Source organism: Schistocerca cancellata, chromosome 6 (assembly GCF_023864275.1).
Source record: "Schistocerca cancellata isolate TAMUIC-IGC-003103 chromosome 6, iqSchCanc2.1, whole genome shotgun sequence".
Taxonomy (NCBI): Eukaryota; Metazoa; Arthropoda; class Insecta; order Orthoptera; family Acrididae; genus Schistocerca; species Schistocerca cancellata.
In genome coordinates, this window is record NC_064631.1 from 452,705,251 (window position 1) to 452,728,899 (window position 23,649).

Sequence of the window (23,649 nt, forward strand, 5' to 3'; positions counted from 1 at the left end):
TGAGAGAAGGGAAAAGGCAAGGTAGGGCACTGGGAAACAAGTTAGTGGAGGTTTAGGCCATGGAGACCAAAAGAGTCAGAATACACCGATGACACAATTCCCACCCGCACAGTTCAGAGAAACTTATGTTATTAGGGAGTATCGAAATTTCCCATGTAGTGAAGCAGCTGTTAAAGTCATCAGTGTTGTGATGTGCCGCATTTTCAGTAAATGGGTGGTCAAGTTTGCAGTTGGCCACAGTTGGGCAGTGGCCATTTAAGCAAGTGGGCATTTGGTTACTTGTCATGTCCTCATATAATGCTGTACAGTAACGGCAGCAAAGCTGATATATAACATGGCTGCATAAGCTATGAAGTACAGCATTTGAGTAGAGATGGAAAAGGGTATTCCAATGGTTGTGTTGGCAGCAGAAAATTACTTTGGGGGATGTGGGTATGGTATCCTTCTTCTCAGTGCATGACAAAAGATAGGTGATGCCCTAGTGGAGGATGTGCTGGAGCTCTTCAAGGTCAGGGTGGTACTGGGTGACTAGAGGAGGGCTGGTCGGTGGCTGGTTAACAGGGTTATTGGTGTCAGAGTACGAAATTTCACAAGTGATCTGTTTATCAAAGAGCTGGATAGGATATTGTCTGCCAATAAAGGTTCTGGTAAGATTATCTATACATATCGACAGCTCCTGCTTTCCACAGCAGATTTGGCATCCACAGTTAGCACAGTTGTAGGGAAGATTCTTTTGTCATGGAACAGGTGACAGCTGTCAAGGTGGAGGTACTGTTGATGGTTGGTGCATGTGATATGAACAAACATATTTATGGAGCCACCTGAGAGGTAGAGATCAAGATGTAGGGAGATGGCTTATTGAGAAGGACAATGTGAAGTGGATTTGGGAACAAGTGTTCAGGTTATGGAGGAAGGAGCTTCTTGTTATTATCGTTGTTGTGGTCTTCAGTCCAAAGACTGGTTTGATGCAGCTCTCCATTCTACTTTATCCTGTGCAAGCCTCTTCATACCTGAATAACTACTGCAACCTACATCCTTCTGAATCTGCTTACTGTATTCACCTCATGGTATGTTTCTACAATTTTTGCACTCCACACTTCCCTCCAGTACCCCTGATGCCTCACAATGTGTCCTACCAACCAATCCCTTCCTCTAGTCAGGTTGTACCACAAAGTTCTCTTCTCCCCAATTCTATCCAGTGCCCCCTCAGTAGTTATGTGATCTCACCATCTAATCTTCAGAATTCTTCTGTAGCACCACATTTCGAAAGCTTCTATTTTCTTCTTGTCTAAACTGCTTATCATCCATGTTTCACTTCCATACATGGCTACACTCAATACAGATACTTTCAAGATGGGATTCCTGCCACTTAAAATCTATACTCGATGTTAACAAATTTCTCTTCTTCATAAACGCTTTTTTTGTCATTGCCAGCCTTCATTTTATATCCTCTCTACTTCGACCACCATCAGTTATTTTGCTGCCCAAATAGCAAAATTCATTTACTATTTTAAGTGCCTTTCCCTAATTCAATTCCCTCAGCATCACCTAATTTAATTTGACTACATTCCATCATTTTGCTTTTGTTGATGTTCATCTTGTATTCTCCCTGCAAGACACTGTCCATTCCATTCAACTGCTCTTCCAGGTCCTTTGCTGTCTCTGACGGAATTACAAAGTCATCGGCAAACCTCAAAGTTTTTATTTCTTCTCCCTGGACTTTTATTCCTACTCCAAATTTTTCTTTTGTTTCCTTTACTGCTCATTCAATATAGAAATTGAGTAACATCGAAGATAGGCTATACCCTGTCTCACTCCCTTTTCGACCACTGTTTCCTTTCATGCCCTCGACTCTTGTAATGCCATCTGGTTTCTGCACAAATTATACATATCCTCTCGCTCCCTGTATTTTACTCCTGCCAACTTTAGAATTTGAAAGAAGGTATTCCAGTCAATGTTGTGAAAAGCTTTCTCAAAGTCTACAAACGCTATAAACGTAGATTTGCCTTTCCTTAACCTATATTCTATGAGAAGTCATAGGGTCAGTATTACCTTGTGCAATCTTACATTTCTCCAGAATCCAAACTGGTCTTCCCCAAGGTCGGCTTCTACCAGTTTTTCCATTCTTCTGTAAAGGATTCATGTTAGTATTTTGCAACCATGACTCAGTAAACTGATAGCTCAGTAATAATCACACCTGTCAGCATCTGCTTTCTTTGGAATCGGGATTATTATATTCTGAGAAGGAAAGTTGTTACTCACCGTATAGCGGAGGTGCTGAGACACAGATAGGCACAACAAAAAGACTCGCAATTATAGCTTTCAGCCATTAAGGCCTTTGTCAACAATAGACAGACATACTCGCCCACCCTGCTGTGGTTTCAGTTACCTGAGACTGCAGTTTTGTGTGTGTGTGTGTGTGTGTGTGTGTGTGTGTGTGTGTGTGTGTGCACGCGCGTGCGTGCGACTTAATAGCCAAAAGCTGTAATTGTGAGAGTCTTTTAGTTGTGCCTATCTGCAACTCAGCATCTCCGCTATATGGTGAGTAGCAACTTTCCTTCTCATAATACTGTTACATTCCATCCAAGATTTTCCATTGTTTAGTTATATTCTTCTTGAAGTCAGGATATTTTGCCTGTCTCGTACATCTTGATCACTAGATGGAAGAGTTTTGTCATGGCTGGCTCTCCCAAGTAGCTCTAAGGGAATGTTATTTACACCCAGGACCTTGCTTTGACGTAAGTGCATTGTCAAAGTCTTCACGCAGTATCATGTCTCTCTTATCATCATCATCATCATCATCATCATCATATACTCCTCTTTCATTTGCATAATATTTCCCCCAAGTACATCACCCTTGTATAGACCCTCTATATACTCCTTCCATCTATCTGCTCTTCCTTCTTTGCTTACTAGTTTTCTGTCCGAACTCTTGATATTCATACAGGTGGTTCTCTGATCTCCAAGGGTCTCTCTAATTTTCCTGCAGGGAGCATCCATCTTACCCCAGTGATATATACTTCTAAATCCTTACATTTGTTCTCTAGCCATTCCTACTTAGCCATTTTGCACTTCCTTTCGATCTCATTTCTTAGAGGTTTGTATTCCCTTTTGCCTGCTTCATTTATTACATTTTTATATTTTCTCCTTACATCGATTAAATTCAGTATCCCTTTTGTCACCCAAGGATTCCTACTAGCCCTCGGCTTTTTACGTACTCGATTCTCTGCTGCCTTCACTATTTCATCTCTCAAAGCTACCCAGTCTTCTTCTACTGTTCTTGTCAATCATTGGTCCCATCTCCTTAAATTCCTGTCTTTTTGCACTTTCTTCGATTTTATTCTGCAGATCATAACCTACAAATAGTGGTCAGCGTAAACATCTGCCCCTGGAAATGTCTTACTTTTTAAAACCTTGTTCCAAAATCTGTGTCACAGTTATACAGTGTGGTCCATTGATTGTGACCGGGCCAAATATCTCACGAAAAAGCTTCAAAAGAAAAAACTACAAAGAACGAAACTCGTCTAGCTTGAAGGGGGAAACCAGATGGCGCTATGGTTGGCCCGCTAGAGGGTGCTGCCATAGGTCAAACGGCTATCAACTGCGGTTTTTTAAGTGGGAGCCCCCATTTTTTATTACTTATTCATGTAGTACGTAAAGAAATATGAATGTTTTAGTTGGACCACTTTTTTCGCTTTGTGATAGATGGCGCTGTAATAGTCACAAACATAATGGCTCACAATTTTAGACAAACAGTTGGTAACAGGTAGGTTTTTTAAATTAAAATACAGAACGTAGGTATGTTTGAACATTTTATTTAGGTTGTTCCAATGTGATACATGTACCTTTGTGAACTTATCATTTCTGAGAATGCATGCTGTTACAGTGTGATTACCTGTAAATACTATATTAATGCAATAAATGCGCAACATGACTCAACCTCAATGCGTTTTGCAATACATGTAACGACATTCCTCTCAACAGCGAGTAGTTCACCTTCTGTAATGTTTGCACATGCATTGACAATGCGCTGACACATGTCAGGTGTTGTCAGTGGATCACGATAGCAAATATCCTTCAACTTTCCCCACAGAAAGAAATCCGGGGACTTCAGATCTGGTGAACGTACGGGCCATGGTATCGTGCTTCAATGACCAATCCACTTGTCACGAAATATGCTATTCAATACCACTTCAACCACACGCGAGCTATGTGCTGGACATCCATCATGTTGGAAGTACATTGCCATTCTGTCATGCAGTGAAATATCTTGTAGTACCACCGGTAGAACATTATGTAGGAAATCAGCATACATTGCACCATTTAGATTGCCATCGATAAAATGGGGGCCAATTATCCTTCCTCCCATAATGCCACATCATACATTAACCCGCCAAGGTCACTGATGCTCCACTTGTCGCAGCCATCGTGGATTTTCCATTGTCCAATAGTGCATATTATGCCGGTTTATGTTACCGCTGTTGGTGAATGATGCTTTGTCGCTAAATAGAAAGCATGCAAAAAATCTGTCATTGTCCGTAATTTCTCTTGTGCCCAGTGGCCGAACTGTACATGACATTCAAAGTTGTCGCCATGCAATTCCTGGCGCATAGAAATATGGTACAAGTGCAATCGATGTTGATGTAGCATTCTCAACACCGACATTTTTGAGATTCCCGATTCTCGTGCAATTTGTCTGCTACTGATGTGCGGATTAGCCGTGACAGCAGCTAAAACACCAACTTGGGCATCATCATTTGTTGCAGGTCGTGGCCGACGTTTCACATGTGGCTGAACACTTCCTGTTTCCTTAAATAACATAACTATCCGGCGAACGGTCCGGACACTTGGATGATGTCATCCAGGATACCGAGCAGCACACATAGCACACGCCCATTGGGCATTTTGATCACAATAGCCATACATCAACACGATATCGACCTTTTCTGCAATTGGTAAAGAGTCCATTTTAACACAGGTACACGAAGCAAATACCGTCCGCTCTGGCGGAATGTTACGTGATACCATGTACTTATAAGTTTGTGACTATTACAGCGCCATCTATCACAAAGCAAAAAAAGTGGTCCGACTAAAACATTCATATTTCTGTACATACTACACAAATATGTAATAAAAAATGAGGGTTTCTATTTTAAAAAACACAGTTGATATCCGTTACCTATGGCAGCACCATCTAGCGGGCCAACCACAGTGCCATTTGGTTTCCCCCTTCAAGCTAGACAAGTTTCGTTCTTAGTAGTTTTTTCGTTTGATGCTTATTTCGCGAGATATTTGACCCGGTCACTATCAATGGACCACCCTGTACAATCCATCTCAAACCTTCCAGCATCTCCAGGTACTTTCCACATATAAAATCTTTCGTCATGATTCTTAAACCAAGTGTTAGCAATGATTACATTGTGCTCTGTGCAAATTTCTACCATGCGGCTTCGTCTTTCATTCCTTTTCCCCAATCCCTAGTCACCTAGTATTTTTACTTCTCTTCCATTTCCTACTATCGAATTCCAGTCCCTTATGACTATTAAATTTTCATCTCCCTTAACTATCTGAATAATTTCTTTTATCTCATCATACGCATCCTCAGTCTCCTCCCCATGAGTCCAGATCATGAAAATGTTATGAATGAATCTGAACCACACAAGGGATTCTAAGCACTGACGTGTTTGAAAGAACAGACACCACACAATGATCTCTTCAGTGAGGATGCACACCAGGCTCAAACTCTTTTGGGAATCGGCACAAAATGCAGTGAGTAATAAGGATAATCAGAAAGGGACACTACATTAGTAGTGCGTGGGAAAGTTGAGAATTTAGGTCTGATGGGAGGCGTGCTAGAATGGTCCATGCAGTTGCAATGACCACTGTATCTGGAGGGCTCAATGGTCAGAGCATCTGCCAAATAAGCAGGAGACCCAGATTCGAATCCCAGTACAGCACAAATTTTCAACTTTCCCCATTGATTTAAATCAATATCCACTTGTTGCCAATGTCTAAGTCCTTTGTGTCTTAGAGCTAATTAAATTTTTGAGTTTTTTTAAGATTAATCGAATCATTTAACGTCAGGTTTCAAGAAAAATGAAACAACGGAAACTCCAGGTTGGAATATCAACAACATAAAGATAAGGACACATTGCTACTTACTGTAAAGATGACACACTGAGTTGCAGACAGGCACAATGAAAAGACTCTTACACATTTAGCTTTTGCCCAATGCCTTTTTCATGGAAAAAAACACACACACATTCTTCACACAAGCAAGCACACCTCATGCACACATGACTACCACCACTGGCAACTCAGCCCAGAATGCAACTGTCACATTGAATGACGGCAGCAAAATGAAGAGGGCAGGGAAGGGCGAGGGATAGCAGGGAATGGGTGGGTGGGGGGGCAAACATTTGTGTGCAAGGTGTGGGGTAAGTAGGCAGTAGGTTACTGTAAGTTCAGGAGCAGAGAATGTTTTGTAAGGATAACCCCATTTGTCAAGTTCAGAAAAGCTGGTGGTGGAGGGGAGGATTCAGATGGCCTGGGCTGTGAAGCAGCCACTGACGTTCAGCTGCATGTTGTGCAACAGGGTGGTCCAATTTGTTCTTGGCTACAGTTCAACAGTGGCCACTCATCATGATGGATGAACCACCCCCTGGCCACCTTTCAGGAATTCCTTACCTCCAACTTGAGCTCACCGTCCTTCCCTAGAGCCCTTCCTAAAGACACAAATCTTTCGGCAGAAGAGAGGACAGCCATAAACAGCCTCAAAATAGATCCTGTCCTAATGGTCCTATCTGCAGACAGAGGCTCCACCACTGCCATCATGAATCGCAGTGACCATCTGGCGGAAGGCCTCCACCAACTGTCTGACTCATCCATCTGTTAAGTCTGTGCATTCCATCCCAGATGTCCACCATAGCCTCCAATCCATGCTTAAAACCATAGCCCCTTCCAAGAACCTCTCTGCTCAATCCATTTTTTTCTTCACCCCTACATCCTCCACACTCACCTTCTACGGGCTCCCCAAAACCCACTAATCCAACAATCCCAGATGCTCCATTGTAGCTGGTTATTGTGACCCCACTGAAAGAATTTTGGCCCTTATTGATCAAAACCAACCAACAGTCCGAAATCTAGCTTTCCACATCAAAGATACCAACCACTTACTTATACAATTCTCCACCATCCCCACTCCTATAACTCCGGGATCCCTAATCGCCACTGTTGATGCCACTTCCCGATACACCAACATCTCTCACGACCGTGGCCTTGGTGCTACTGACCACTACCTTTTCCCAACATCCTTCAGACTCCAATGCACTACCTCATTCCTCATACACCTCACTAAATGTATCCTAACACACACCTACTACTCCTTTGAAGGGAAGATATATAAATTAAACTGTGGCACATGCTTCGGCACCCACATAGCACCTGCCTATGTCAACCTATTTACAGGCCATCGAGAGCAACCTTTCTATCCTCCCAATATGCCAAACCCTTGGTCCAGTTCAACTTCATTAATGATATGTTCATGATCTGGACTCAGAGCCTACACTCCCCATCCTCATTCCTTCACAACCTCAACACCTTCTCTCCCATCTGCTTCACCTGGTCCCCTCCTATACCCAGCATGCCACCTTCCTTGATGTTGAGCTAGTCTTCTCTGATAGCTCAATCCACACCTCTATCCACATTAAACCCACCAATCACCAACAGTATCTGCATTTCAACAGCTGCCATCCCTTCCACACCAAAAAGTCCCTCCCATACAGCCTGGCCATGTGGAGATGGCGTATCTGCAGTGTGCCCAATATGCTGAAAACCTCACCAAGGACTACACAGACAGGCAGTTGCCCCCAGACTTCGTCCGCAAACAGACCTCCTGTGACATTTCTCCAGACACACCCAATCCTCCCAGCACCCCTAAGAAACAGGTAGAAAGGAGTGCCCCCTTCATCACTCAATACCACTCCAGACTGGAACAACTGAACCACATCCTTTGTCAGGGTTTTGATTATGTATCATCATACCATGAAATGAGGGACAATGTACCAAAGATTCTATCCACTTCTCTTAAAGTAATGTTCCGTCACCCACCCAACCTCCACAATATCTTAAGTCTCCCAACCGCAACCCCTTATTGTGTGCTGCCCTCCACCAATGCACGTGTCCATCATTCCCCTTCCCTGCCCCTCTGCCTTGCCCCCCCCCCCCCCCCCCCCATCCTTTCATAGTCTCCCGAAGCTGCACCTGGCAGTCTTGTCAAGCTTTCCTCCTGCTCAATGCGCCAGACAACACTCTCCTCCGCCCCCCCCCCCCCCCCACACTCATACCCTGCTATCCCTTGCCTTGCTGATGTTGGCAGGCATGTGTTCATGAGGTGTGCTTGCTTGTGTGAATGAATTTGTGTGTGTGTGTGTGTTTTTCATTTCTGAAGAAGGCTTTGGCCAAAAGCTAAATGTGTCACCGTCTTTTTGTTGTGCCTATCTGCAATTCAACATGTCATCTTTACCTTGAGTAGCAATCTATCCTTTTCCTTATACTGTTGATTTTTTAAGAGAAATGGTTAATCCAGTAATGAGGTGGATCAAGTACTCCATCCAAGATGGAGAAAACCTGGACTAAGAGAAACAACAGCTGTCAACTGGGACAGTTTTCTTTCTGCACATTAATAAAATTACAGATTGCATTGGGAGTGTGTTGGGGAAGTATGTGGAAAGGATCTCCAGACCAATCAGGAAGATAAAGGAATGCTTCAGAATGACAGAAATTGTATGGCACCAACTAGTGACTTCTGGCACATACAAAATTTCATGTAGCTGAGGGCAAGTATACATTGAAACCACAAAAAGAACTGGTAACAAAAAAAATAAAATTCACTGAGATGAGCGTTTTGTAGAAGATAACGCATTATTGTGCTCACATGTATATATAGGCTATAGAGAGTCACAACCAAAATACTAATTTGAATAGAAAAGAAGAATGCATTAAATCAAATAAAGTATGGATATTGACTTTGCTTCAACAGAATGACAATCTACAACTTTCAATCAAGAATAATGAGGGTGGACAGTGTTAATCACACAATCTGCATCATTTGATGAATGGTGGTGTCCTCTATGCTGATCTATGGGCGGAGGGGGGGGGGGGGGGGGGGCATTGAACCCTGGTTGTAGTTGCCGTCTTACCTCCAAATATGTCTCCCTAAGTCAGAGATGAAACTTCAGGGAATAGCTTTATATGAGGGAGGATCAAATATAAATGGTATTTTGTTCCTGAACATCAACAGTTGGTAGGGCTGGCCCTGCACTTCTGCTATGCTTAGGTGGGACCGTTAGAAGTGAGGAGAGAGTGCTGTTAGATAAATCCTGCCGTTTCGTCAGTAACGCTCATGATATCTTAGCAACAGGTGCACCCATCCATTGTGCAATGCATAATCATCCAATTTCTTGCACGTGAAGGAGTTACAGCAGCAGAAATTTGCCAAAGACTGACTGCACAGTTTGGTGATAAAACATTATCAAGGACACAAGTTTACCTGGCATAAAAAGTTCAAGGAAGGACAAGAACATGTAGAAAATCAGCAACAAGATCACCCTCGGACCAGCATTACAGACACAAACATTTGTGCGGATAAAGACATTATTGACGACCATCAATGAGCGAGAGTATCAGAAATTACACAAAAAGTCAGAATCATCGCAAACGACCTACAGTTCCATAAAGTGTGTTTCAGATCAGTCCCTAAACTTTTGACCAAAAATCTGAAGTTGAGACATCTGGAGGACTGTCAGAGGCTTACAGCAAGGTTTGCAGAAGATGACGCATTTTTGAGTCGAATCGTCACCTGCGACGAAACATGGGTTCACCACTACACTCGAGAATCCAAACAAGCCAGTAAGAAGTGGCAGAGGAGGAAAGAGGAAGCAGCACCAGTGAAAGCCAAGACTCAACTGTCAGCTGGCAAGATTCTTTCAAAAGTTTTTTTCGATCAGCAAGGCGTTTTGCTGATTGACTTTTTGTATGAGAGATGCACAATCAATGCTGCTTACTACTGCGAACTGTTGAACAAGGTGAGAGTTGCATATCACCGCAAAAGACGAGACCAATCGATTCAATGGGTCATCTTTCTCCACAACAATGCACGACCCCACACTGCAGCTCTAACTGCTACAAGCTACAGAAAATGCACTGGACTACACTTGATCATCCTCCTTACAGCCCGGACTTACCACCGTGTGATTCCCATTTATTCAGACTGCTTAAAGAAGCTCTAGGAGGGTGACGATTTGAAGATGACAAGAGTGTGGAAGACTTTGTGCCAAGAGTGTGGAAGACTTTGTGCCAAGAGTGTGGAAGACTTTGTGCCAAGAGTGTGGAAGACTTTGTGCCAAGAGTGTGGAAGACTTTGTGCCAAGAGTGTGGAAGACTTTGTGCCAAGAGTGTGGAAGACTTTGTGCCAAGAGTGTGGAAGACTTTGTGCCAAGAGTGTGGAAGACTTTGTGCCAAGAGTGTGGAAGACTTTGTGCCAAGAGTGTGGAAGACTTTGTGCGCAACTGGCTGGTGACACAACCCAGTTCTTTTTTTGATGAGAGTATCAAAAAGCTGCCCATATACTGGGACAAATGCATCACTTTCAAAGCAGAAAACTATGTGGAAAAATAAATTAAAACTGGCTTGAGTTTTTCAATAAATGAATTTAAATAAAAAATAAAATCCCATTTATATTTGATCCGCCCTCGTGTACTGATGACAGCATGTCAGCTCACAAGTTTTAACTCAAGTAGACAATGGCCATGAAAGCCTACACTGTATGACTTATGGGAAGAGTTTGCTTGCCGTATGGGAAATGCTTCCACCCCAGATTAGTCGCCGCTAACTGCAGCCAGGTAACAGGTAATGCCGTAAAGAGTAAGATTAGATTGCAACAGGATTGTGCGAAGTTGAGTTTAAAGTGAGACAAACAGAAAAAGATGCCAAGCAAATAAAAGACTTTTTCAAGATACAGGCCGAAATGACAAAGTCAGCCCCCCTCCCAATTCCCCTCTTGACATTCTCATATAGAAACAGTTTGTAGACTTTTGTTTATGAATAAAATGTGACAGGAAACACTTTGATAGTTGTATCCCCCCTATGAGTGAACACGCCATGTTTAATCTTACATAGGATATCACTTTTCATGTATACTTATCATGAAGACGCATTCACCATACTAACTATGCATATGTCAATGACCTAGGGATGAAGCTGATCTGTAGTTTGAAATTAAAAAATGTTTATGCCAATTTAACAGCCTGGATGGAAATGGTTCTGTTTGTTTTAGACATCTGAAATCGGTTTCTCGATTACAGTATGCAGGTCAAAATACTCTGGATGAACTGATTTTCACTACAAGGGCAAAGGATTTAAAACTATGCACCATCCAGAGATCAGTTAAGTAAACTTGTCATATGCAAATATTTTCAGCTAGTGTCTGTATGGGACTATGTGACGATAAATGTAAAACTTTGTTTACAATCAATGGAGGAGAACTAGGCAACACAGAAGAACACACAGCAAGTACTGAAAATATTTCAATGACAGTTAATGCCAACACAATACACTAGATAAGTGACAATCTGCTGGAAGGAATGGAAAAGCAAAGCAGACTTCCACAGAGCACAACTGCCCAATTATTCGGTCCCTACCTTCAATTGAAGGTCCTCCTGTAAACAGTTAAGCAAGCCATTTCTTACAAGGGGACTATCAGACACGTTAGTCATGGATTTTGATTAATCTCAGGAATGCTGTAGAGGGACACTCTTGAGTATTTAGCTAGCAGTTTTTCATGCCATGGCCCCTACTTCCTGAGGAAATCAATGTTGAAGTTTTGCGAATATTTCCTATACTCAAACCATTAGTCATGTATCACCAAAGCTTGTGTAGCACAGTGGCTAAGGTTCAGTCTTACCACGCTAGCATTACAGGTTAAATTCCTGCCTCAGAATTATTATGCCTCCCCTTTCCCCTCAAGTTCATCATACAGAATATCATTAAATGGAACACGTCATGCAGAATTATTCAAAAAGAGTTACTTTTGCTGAAGGAATTTCATTAATAAATCAATCATTACAGCACACTTTCCTCAACTGTCTACTCCATTTGTGGTTCATAGTTAAAATTGTAAATATTTAAACAACATTTGCTTCCTGTATTTCCTGTACATGATCTCACCTCTTGTTGTCTCCTCTCCTCATGGATCATGGAACTCTCAGGCTCTGTAAACCACCTGGTGGCATTTGTTGCCAGCATCAGTTGTTTGCGACACTCGTCAGTGCTGTGTTTGTCGAAAGAGTACCGTGAAATGGAAGGAGCAAATGATTCTACAGAAGGACAGCCAAATGAAGAAACATTGGAAGTAGACATTTGTGACGGGCAATCGAAAGACGGACTCACTAACACCATTAGATACACCAAATGATTGCTTCACAACTTGAATATTCTTACAAATACACCTCCGAGCACAATTTCTACTAATTCCATTGCAATTGGAGTTTGAAGAGTTTGCAGTCACATGGAGTCTCTCAACTGAAACATAAAGCAGCTCTCTATCAATGGAAAACAAAATGTAGAATGAGGAGGAAACCATTTTCATATGTGGAAAACTAGTGACCGTGAAACATCCGAATGACTCCCCTAAGCTAGGCAGAACATGGAGCAGGTAAACCACATTAACAATAAATGCACTTCATACATGCTGTAAAAGAGAACAATTTGTGAAAATATTGTCTTTTTTTCTGTAATCAGGTAACTTTTATATCTTCAAATTTAACACATTTTTCGGACAACACAACACATATAAGTCACTGAGTAAGTTGACCTGTGTACAAGTCGGCATTCGATTAAATACTGAGTCTCAGTCTAGCGGCCGCTGCTCGGCTGGCCGCTTAGGTGGCGCAGCTGCTGCCTGGCTGGCAGACAGTGCCGCACGTAGAGGACGTGCGTAATTGCGCGGCGGCACTTTGAATAATCGGCGAGTCACAACAGTAACAACACAGACTCTGCAAAAATGGGCAATGAACACTCCTTTTCCACTTTCATCAGATAATTTCAATTTTCTGACCAGCTCAGCTTGGATCGAGCAATTTAAAAATAACAGAAATGAAAACTGAAAAATAAAAGAAATTTTTTAAAAATTTTAAAAATCACATAGCATCAGACAGAGGAAGTCAACAAAATCTAGCAGCTCCAAAGATTTCACAACGACGGATGGAGTATTAGCACCTGCGCAAGGACTGCTGATGCTGATGAAAGTTACTCATCCCTAATTTTTATCTCAAATGCGTAAGTGATACTGATCAAACTGGCTGCCAGCACCAACAGACTTACAAAAGATCCCTTGAGGAACAAGGAACGAAAACCATCTCCATGTAGAAAAAAAGATATGTTTTGGTTGCTTCTGTGACAAATACCATACTGAATTCTACTCTTGCACAGCAAGCGATACAAGCAATAGAATAAGGCAATTTTGTAATCTATTCTGTAACAAACAGAAAACACATTTTAAGAAAGTGTGCTGTATTGATTGATTTATAAATGAAATTACTATGGCAAAAATGACTATTATTGAATAATTTTGCATCAAATATACTATTTAATCATTTTCTGTATGATGAAATTAAAAAAAATTATTATGTGGATAGGAACTGAACAAGTACTGCCTGCATGGTAGCTGTGAACGTTAGCCACTGTGCTACACTCGCTTGGGCAAAACATGACTGCACAAAACTTTAACATTGAATTTCTCGGAAAGCAGATGCCTTGCATGGAAAGCCATTAGCCAGGTACTAAGGGTAGGTCTCTGTATAACATACCTAAGAGTCATTAAAATCCATTATTAACAGCTCTGATGGTTCCCTTGTTAGTTAAAAAGGAAGGGCTTACCTCTGCCAACAGTACAATCTTTAATACAACTCCATGCTGTTCAAACAAATCTTCAAGTTAGTGTTAAATTTACTTACATGTTTAGTAAATAGCAACATTTCCCACTAGTAATACAATGTTTCATCTGAATACATATTTTCTGAAAACATGGACAACTTCGAAAGTGAGGAATTTTTTTTTTTTTTTTTTTCCTGTTTAGCAAAAGTGGAAAACCTGATAGTTCTGTTAGAACTGGTTATCTGTAACTATGAGAAATGGTCTGAAGATGGGCAACACTACCTAAAACCATTCAATTAGACATAACAAAAATAGCAACTGGCAGACAGATAAAAAGTACATTTTTTCTGTACCTGAGCATTAGCTGTAGTAACTATAACATAAAATATTTTATACTGGGAAAATTAATGAGAAAGAATCATCAACACAATAGTCTCAAAAGAAATATGATGATGTAATTAAAATACTATTAATACAATTAAAATACAACATAAAAAATTTCAAAAGCAGATGCTGACTTACCAGCTGTTTGAGATTTTTCAAACTGTCCCACTGACAGCATAGCCAAAACTCCAGCTGCTGTTGACACCATCAACACTAATGATGGTGCCAGCACATCCCCATGCAAAAGTGCAGCAAGAAGAGAAACAAATACTGTGAGTACAACAAATGCTGCACTATATACAGTTGCTAGTCCATAAACAACTGGGAAGTTTTCAGTACTGTTTATCTGGTCACTGTTTACACTGCCATTCATTTTATGTTCACGGATCATACTTCTCACATGTTTGAATAAATTAGGAATCACATTCTCCTGTCCATAAAAAGATATAATTTTCTCTTTCTTCTTTGGAACAAGATATACACACAGTGGTTCAACACACAAACTAAAAACTGCAGCAATGATAAGTGTAAAGATAAACCATGGCAAAACTTGCAGATGCCAGGGGAAAAAAACATTATTTTTTGTGTCTCTGGGCAAGCTCTGGAGCACCCAAAAGCCACCAGTAGAAACTACTATTAAATTAGGGCAATACTTAAAAAGTGTAACTGTTGTCGAATACGCAGCTAAGTTCCCACAACTTCGAAGCCACAGTCTTGCTACTGTGACAAATGCAGCAAGACAACCAACAGTGAAAAGGCACTCAGCATTTCTGTATTTATTTCCCACTGTTGCAGATGCAGGAGATTTATGAGTAATGAAAGGCCCACAGTTAACCTGTTCTTCCCTACATCTCCAATAATAATGGGACAACCGAATCATGATGGTCAATATTGCTGCCAAACTTAGAATTTTTAATCTAGATGGTGACAAATGCAATTTAGAAAATGATGATTTCACTGTCAAAGTCTGACTTTGCCTCGGGGATTTAAATTCATACAATATTATCCAAATCAAACTTGTAACAAAATATGATACAACAGTGGCTTCCTCCACTACAAAACTGTTGGAAAACACAGAAAATAAACCACATATTAGAAGAAATCTAGCAAATATACTTGGAATATCATTTAACTTTTGCTGGTTATACCAGTGTTTTGTTATAGATGCCCAATTCTGAATTATAATGACACACATGAAAAATAGTGATATACATCCCGTAAAAAAGTAAATGTCCTGCTCTAAATTTTCTATTGCATTAAAATAGTCCGAAAATAAAACTCCAACAGTGGCCAAACCCAAAGCAAAACACATTACAATAAGAAATGCATCACTAATTACATCTATTAACAAATTACCAGGTAAACCATCAACAAGCAGGTACGAAAAGAACAGCGTTAAAAAAGTAACAATTAGGCCTCGAGACATGGACAAGGGATCAAAATGAACCCAGACTTCTTTACACATTTCTTTTAGAAATATTAAATAATCCTTTGCAAGTTGGGCAAAGTTTTTAAAACTCTCTTCACAATCAACACTTTTCACTTTCTGTACAAGGTAAATATACTTTTCATCTAATATATCAAGTTTTTCTTTTGGCAACTGATTGCTTTCATTAGAATACTGCTGGATGTAGTGTGAAGCTTGCTCCACATTTTTCCATAAATACCACAGCAGTGTTTTCCATTCAGGAAAACTCCTGCTGTTTGTAGAAAGAGAAGGCAGTGCATCCAATATCACAGTGCCTAGGTTGGGAAATGGGATATCCACATCCAGTATTGTAGATAATGTTGGTACTAGATCCACTTGACTGACTACACTAGAATAAGGCACCATACTAGAAGGTACAAGTGGAACTGACGAGTACACAAATAAGGCTGCTGTAACTTCTGCTTCACTGTCTCCACCATGGTCACCTGAAAATTAAAACACTGAATTACTATTTTACATTTTTTGCTAAAGCACTGAGATAAACACATTATTAAGGGGGGATGTAATGGATTTTGGTCCAAAAAATTATTTTCTTGATCCACACAGTTGAATCTATGTTGTGTGTGAATTTTATAGTGATAGCAGCTTTAGAAATGCCTTTAAATTGATGAACTGATTAACTCTGCACTGGCAGCCACTCCCACCTTTTCCGACATTTGGGAAACAGCTTGCTTCAGCAGAACTTGTTTCAGTGTGAAGGCTATTTTCTTTCGATATTTCTGGCCGACATCTATATCTTTGGCTGAAAACTTTCTAGCATGTGTTTTAACAATACTAACACATATTAGTAGGAGGAAGGCTGAATTCGCAAACCTTTACGTGGAAGTTAAGATTTATGCATAATGGGTGATGGGAAAACTGTGTTTAGGAGACGTAGGTTTCATGGAAATCAGTTTACCAACAAAAAAGAGGAAGGAGCTTGAAATGAAGAACATAAGCTCTCAGCTTCAGTATCAAAACTTGGGACAGGAGAATTGTACAGGTGCGTGAATGATGATGATATGGATTCCACTGGATTTAGACTTTTTGATTTAGAGCTTCTCTGGCAGGCTATAAAGATTTCATGTTCATGTGTTAGATGTAAAAATATGGAATGCATGATTGTTGTTGAAGAAAGAAGAGTGGGAATAGCTTGTAGTTTTAAATTGATTTGTAATTCCTGTGGCTATGAATTTTCATTTTTCTCCTCCAAAAAAACTGACACTGGTACCTATGAAAGCAATTTTAGGTTATCATATGCTCTGAGATGCCTTGGACAGGGTAAGGATGAAGGTAATGTATTGTGTGGTTTTCTGAACATGCCTCCACCTTGTGCAAGGTTTGAAAAAAATAAAGAAATGGCTGATGATGTGTGCAATACTGCAAAAGTTTCTATGAAAAAAGCAGTGGAGGAATTTGGGGGGAGGGGGGGTGTGTATAAAAAGGAAGATCCTGGAGTAGATATTCATGACAGTGAATGTCCTACAAATGTTACTAACCTGTGTGTGCCTGTAGATGGGACCTGGATGAAAAGGGGTCACACATCTCTGTATGGAGTTACATCTGTTATTGGTATTGACTCAGGTAAAGTTTTAGATGTAGAAATTATGTCTAAATACTGCCACCAGCGCGCAACAAGGAAAATGTCCAACAATGAAGACAGTGAGAAACTGTGGCAAGAAAAGCATGCAGCAGCATGCTCTAAAAATTATAGTGGCTGAATTGGGGGCATGGAGGCTGCTGCAGTTGTGAGGATGTTCTCCAGATCTGAGAACCAATATGGTGTTAGATATACTAAATCCTTGGTGATGGGGACTCCTCTTCATTCAAAGCTATAACAGATAAAAATCCATACAGTACAACAATAGAGAAGTTGGAATGTGCTGGCCATATCCAAAAGAGGCTTTGTGGTAGGCCTCGTCGCTTGCTGAAAGAGAAGAAAGGTGAAGTACTTGAGGGTGGAAAACCACTAGGAGGAAAAGGCAGGCTTACTCTGAAAGAAATTTATTCTCTTCAGTTATTTTATGGGAGAGCTATCAGTAAAAACACACATAATTTAGAGACAATGAGGCATGCTGTATAGGCAATTTTTTTTCTGCAAACTGTCCACTGAACAGACACTAATGCACAATCTGTGTCTGAAAGACGTTGGTGTAAGTTCAACTACAGAAATGAGACATATTCACATAAACACCAATTACCAGAACCTGTTATGAATGCAAATTAATCCCACATTCAGGTTTCTTGCAAACACTGATTTAGTGAGGAAGTGTCCTCATGGAAAGACACAAAAAGGAAATGAAAGCCTCTCAATAATTTGATTTGGATTAGATGCTCAAAAAGGACATTCTGTGGGCTTGAAGTATTAAAAATAGATGTCTATGATACAGTTTTATGTTACAATAATAGAAATAATGGCAGAATTGAAGTACTGAAGAAAGATGATATAAATACTTACGTGTTTACAACAAAAGCATTTTATACCATCGACGAGAGCAGGGACAAGAAAGCTAATAGATCAGTATCTTACCTGCAAATACAGGCCATGCATATTTGAAGAGGAGAGAAGAGAAGAGAAACCTGGAGGATCATGATTATCAGTATGGAAGATATTAAAATTGAGGTAAGCTTGTTACGTGAAGAAGTATGAGAAGAAAATCTTTGAACCTCACTTTCTCTCTTTTACATTTTTTACATTATTGGATGTCTTTTCTCAAAAAGTATATGCTCTAATGTTATGAAATTTTCAGGAACTATTCACAACGTGTTGCTGTTTCCCTGGAACTAAAAAATATGAGATCCTGCAATTAAATTTTGATTTTTAGATGATTGTACGTAGAAAAAAAAGTTAATTTTGGATGTGCAAAATTAAAAACTCTATTAATGATACAATTTGTACCATAAATTAATAACTGCAGTTCAGTGGTCTTATAACCTTGTCAGGACACTACAGTAAAATTTTCAGGTTAATTGCGTGATTAGAATTTGAGTTATGGCTTTTTATTAAAAAAGACAATAAAAAAATTAAAAATTCAAATTTCTGGCAAAATATTAATCCTGCATACTTTATTATATTTTTCCATTAAAACATAGCTCTTTTGCTTTAGACATGCAAAATTTTAGATTTGTATATTAATAAATATGGCTGTAATGATTTTTTAAATACATGTTAACATTTTCTGTTATATCCTCCCTTAAAGTAATGTTTTAATGGTAACATTTAACAATTGTGCAGGGCATCAAAAAAAGTGTTAATATTTTGAGACGTTTCAAAACAAGAAAAAATGTCTAGTAAACTTTAGTCTAAAATACATACCTTAGATCTACAAGCACTTATTTATATTCACTAATGTGAAACACATTTCTTCTATTGAACAAATGCTTACAGCTCTTAAGATGCACATTTTAGAATTCTTGTTCACTAGAGATTTTTTGTTCTTTGTAGATACTACCACCATTCGAAAAATTGAACACTTTCTTAACACACTGTACAATGAGTAATAATGCTGATATAATGAAGTCAGTTACTGACACAAGCCAGTGGAGCATCAGATTGTGACCAAGTAAAATAACCACTCAACTGTTGTAGTTTCTTCAGGAAAGGTACATATGGATAGCTAAACCAGGAGTCAGTGTGTCCAATATTGATTAACATGATGAATGCCGCTTGAAAGAAAATCTTGCACACAATGTTTTCTGCTTATTAAGATGGAAAAAGTAACAATTAAAAGATATCACCTGCATTTGACAAGAAATAAAAAGCGGCAAATAAGCTTAACTAGTTTGAGCACATACAAAAGAATCCACAACAAATCATTGCAGAAGTCCACACCTGAAAAATCAGAAGTTAGTACAATTATCTGCTTGAAACTATGTACCAACATATTTCCTATTGTATTCATCAGGGACCTCTAGGAACTCTCAACATCTTCCACTGACAATATCTCTGATGTCCCAAATGCATTACTTTTCGAATACAGGCCCCTTTTAAGTTAATGAAAACACACACACACACACACACACACACACGGAGATATACTGTACTCTCTGAACTCCTTTTGTCTTTTTGTATAGTAAAGACCTGCCTTGCACTACCCCACTACCTCCTCCTTGCCCTGTGCATCCTTCCCACCCACTCCTCATCTCCAACTCTACAATGCATCTTCCTACAATCAGTCTCACTGTGGCTCTGGATATGTGTGTTTTGGTTGTCTGTAAGGTGGTGTGTATGTAGTCTTGTTAGAAAAAGACCCAGAGCCCTAAAGCTAGTGAATGCTGTCTTCTGTTACGAGTGTCGTCTTTGCAATCTACATCATCTGCTACAGGTGAATGGTTGCCTTTCCAACATTTTATATAATATAAATAATTCCCTCTTCCTTCATGAAAACACTGGACATAATCTTTCTATCAGATGATTCCTCCCCCCCCCCTTCCTCCCCCCACTGTTATGATTGGCATTTTGTTTCGATATCATCCACACAAAGAAACTAGTGAACAATAACACCCTCCTGTCAATAAAATTTCTCATAAACAATAAATAAATTTGCTACTCACCATACAGCGGAGATGATGAGTCGTGATAGGCACAACAAAAAGATTCACACAATTGTAATTTTTGGCTATTAAGGCCTCTGTCAGCAACACACACACACACACACACAACTTGCACACACATCTGCAATCTCAGACAACCGACATCACACTGCGAGCAGCAGCACCAGTGCATGATGGGAGTGGCGACGGGATGGAGGGATGGAGGTAAGGAGGAGGCTGGGGTGGGAAGGGGGAAGGATAGTATGGTGGGGGCGTGGACAGTGATGTGCTGCAGTTTAGACGGTGGACAGGTGGGGAGGGGGGGCTAAGTAGCGGAAAGGAGAGAAATAAAAAGAAATTAAAAGACTGGTTGTGGTGGTGAAATGACGGCTGTGTAGTGCTGGAATGGGAACAGGTAGGTGGCTGAATGGGTGAGGACAGCAACTAATGAAGGTTGAGGCCAGGAGGGTTACGGGAACATGGGATGTATTGCAGGGAAAGTTCCCATCTGCGCAATTCAGAAAAGCTGGTGTTGGTGGGAAGGAGCCATATCGAATGGGAAGGAGCATATCGAATCGGCTGTGAAGCAGTCATTGAGATGAGGGATATCTTGTTTGGCAGTGTGTTCAGCAACAGGGTTGTCCACTTGTTTTTTGGCCACAGTTTGTCGGTGGCCATTCATGCGGACAGACAGCTTGTTGGTTGTCATGCCTACATAGAATGCAGCACAGTGGTTGCAGCTTAGCTTGTAAATCACATGACTGGTTTCACAGGTAGCCCTGCCTGTCAGCATGAATGGCCACCGACAAACTGTGGCCAAAAAACCAGTGGACCACCCTGTTGCTGAACACACTGCCAAACATGATATCCCTAATCTCAATGACTGCTTCACAGCCTGTGCCATATGGATCCTTCCCACCAACACCAGCTTTTCTGAATTGAACAGGGGGAACTTTTCCTGCAATACATACTATGTTTCCATAACCCTTCTGGCCCCAACCTATGGTAGACAGTGTCCTCAGCCATTCAGCCCCCCCCCCCCCCCCGCCCCCCTCGTTCCCATTCCAGCACACTACACAGTCATTATTTCACTACCACACCCAGTCTTTTAATTTCTTTCTATTTCTCTGCTTTCCACTACTTAGCCCCCCTCCCTCTCCTCCATCTAAACTGCATAACTTCACTGGCCACCACCCCCACCATACTATCCCTCCCCCTCCTCACCCCAGCTGCCTCTTTGCCCGCCCCCCCCCCCCCCCCCCCAATAGCGACTCCCACCATGCACTGGTGTTGCTACTCGCAGTGTGGTTTCAGTTGTCTGAGACTGAAGACTTGTGTGCAAGTTGCGTTTGTGTGTGTGTGTGGGTGTGTGTATGTTTGTGTATGTTTGTGTGTGTGTGTGTGTGTGTGTGTGTGTGTGTGTGTGTGTGTGTGTGTGTGTGTCTATTGCTGACAAAAGCCTTAATGTCTGAAAGCTATAACTGTGTGAATCTTTTTGTTGTGCCTATCGTGACTCAGCATCTCTGCTATATGGTGAGTAGCAACTTTCCTTTGCTAATATTGTTACATTCCATCCTGGATTTTCCATGTAAAGGTGACTATTTCACACACTTCAATTTTACAGTTGGTCAATAGCAATATGTATAGTTTCTCAATGTTATTATCTGACAGAATTCAAGAAAGAAAAAGAATTTCTATGTAGATTTCCCTTCCTTGAATAGCATCCCACAAGGGGTTTTGTACTCTGTTGCAAGGATCTTCAAAGTAACAAATTGGACATCATTATAAATTCACAAGAAAATTGCAAACTGATGATATCAGCATATCCTACAAATTACCTGACTACTTAAATTCAAATACAGGAGAGACTTAGAGGCTATAGCTGAAAACGCATGCAGATAACAGCAGTGGTTGAGTTGTGCGAGAGAATACTCAGTGACTTTTCTCAAGGTAGCTGATTTTCTGCTGAATCAAACAGTAGAAAGTCTGGGCTGGAATATCAACAATTACAGAATGGATAGAGTGCTACTCACCGTAAAATTGACACACTGAGTTGCAGATAGGCACAATGATAAGATTATTACACATTAAGCTTTCAGCCACAGCATTCATCAGAAAAGAAAAACACAAATGCATTCACAAAAGCAAGCACACCTCACACACAAATGACTGGCTCTCTCTGGCTGCTAAGGCCAGAGAAACTGAAATGCATTGAATGATAGCAACAATTCATAGTGGAGCAGGGAAGAAGGAGGGATAAAAGGGCCCAGGTGGGGGAATAGTGAACTGTGCTGCCTGACAGAGCGTGTAGAGACTAAAGGTGGCAGACAAGGCTAGTGCAGCGACTAGAGGTGGCAGACAGGGCTTGCCTTGTTCACAATCAGGAGCTGGCTCCTGACACTGTGCCAGGTAGCCCTCTCTGCCATATCTACTCCCTCCACTAGCCTTGTCTGTCACCTCTATCCCTACACGCTCTGCCAAGCAGCACTGCTTCCTGTTCCCATCTGTATCCTACTATCCCTCCCCCTTCCCTGCTCCACTATGGCCTGTTGCTCCCATTTGATGTGTTTCAATTTCACTCTGGCCTGAGCAGCCAGAGATAGCAGTCAGTGTGTTTTGCTGTCTGATGAAGGCTTTGGCATAAAGCTTAATGTGACAGTCTTTTCGTTGTGCCTATCTAAATAGGTTCTCATACATGTGACTGGCTCAGGGACTTTAAATGTAGCAAAGTGGAGCACCTCCACTTTTTCTGGTATCTCTCCTAGAGCACATAAATCCTATTTTAGTTTTAACTTTGGAACTTTCATTTGGACTAAAGTTATCCTGTGTAAGTAACAGACCAGATTCACCTATTGAGCTATATAATACAATTGACTACTAAAATCACATTACATGATAATTTGGTTATGTAAACATATATGTGGGGTTATGTCCCGTTTATCAACTTAAAATAATCATTGTATAATGGCACAAACTGTAACAACCAGACTACAAACGAAAGTAACTGGGTGCAATTGTATTAAACAACACAATCATATGTTTACAATGTAATCAATCTTCTTAACTTGGATGGTTGATTGATTTCAGAGAGGGGGACAAACAATGAGGTCATTGGTCCCATCTGATTAAGGAATGATGGGAAACGAATTTGGCCATGACCTTTCACAGGAACCATCCTGGCATTTGCCTGAAGCAATTTAGGAAAACCACGGAAAACCTAAATCAGGATGGCTGGATGCGGGTGTGAACCTTCATCCTCCAGAATGCGAGTCCAGAGTGCTAACAGTAGTGCCATCTCACTCAGTTCCAGTTAACTTCTTCAGTTTGTATTA

At 40.7% G+C, this 23,649-nt stretch overlaps 1 protein-coding gene across 1 annotated transcript in view; it reads right to left on the minus strand.

Annotated features, from left to right (window-relative positions):
• LOC126190846 (GPI ethanolamine phosphate transferase 3) overlaps positions 1-23,649 on the minus strand; it is a 96,549-nt gene that overhangs the window by 42,697 nt on the left and 30,203 nt on the right. The window contains exon 3 of the mRNA XM_049931431.1: positions 14,455-16,230. Within this exon, the coding sequence (XP_049787388.1) occupies positions 14,455-16,230 (1,776 nt within the window). The remainder of the gene's footprint in view (positions 1-14,454; positions 16,231-23,649) is intronic.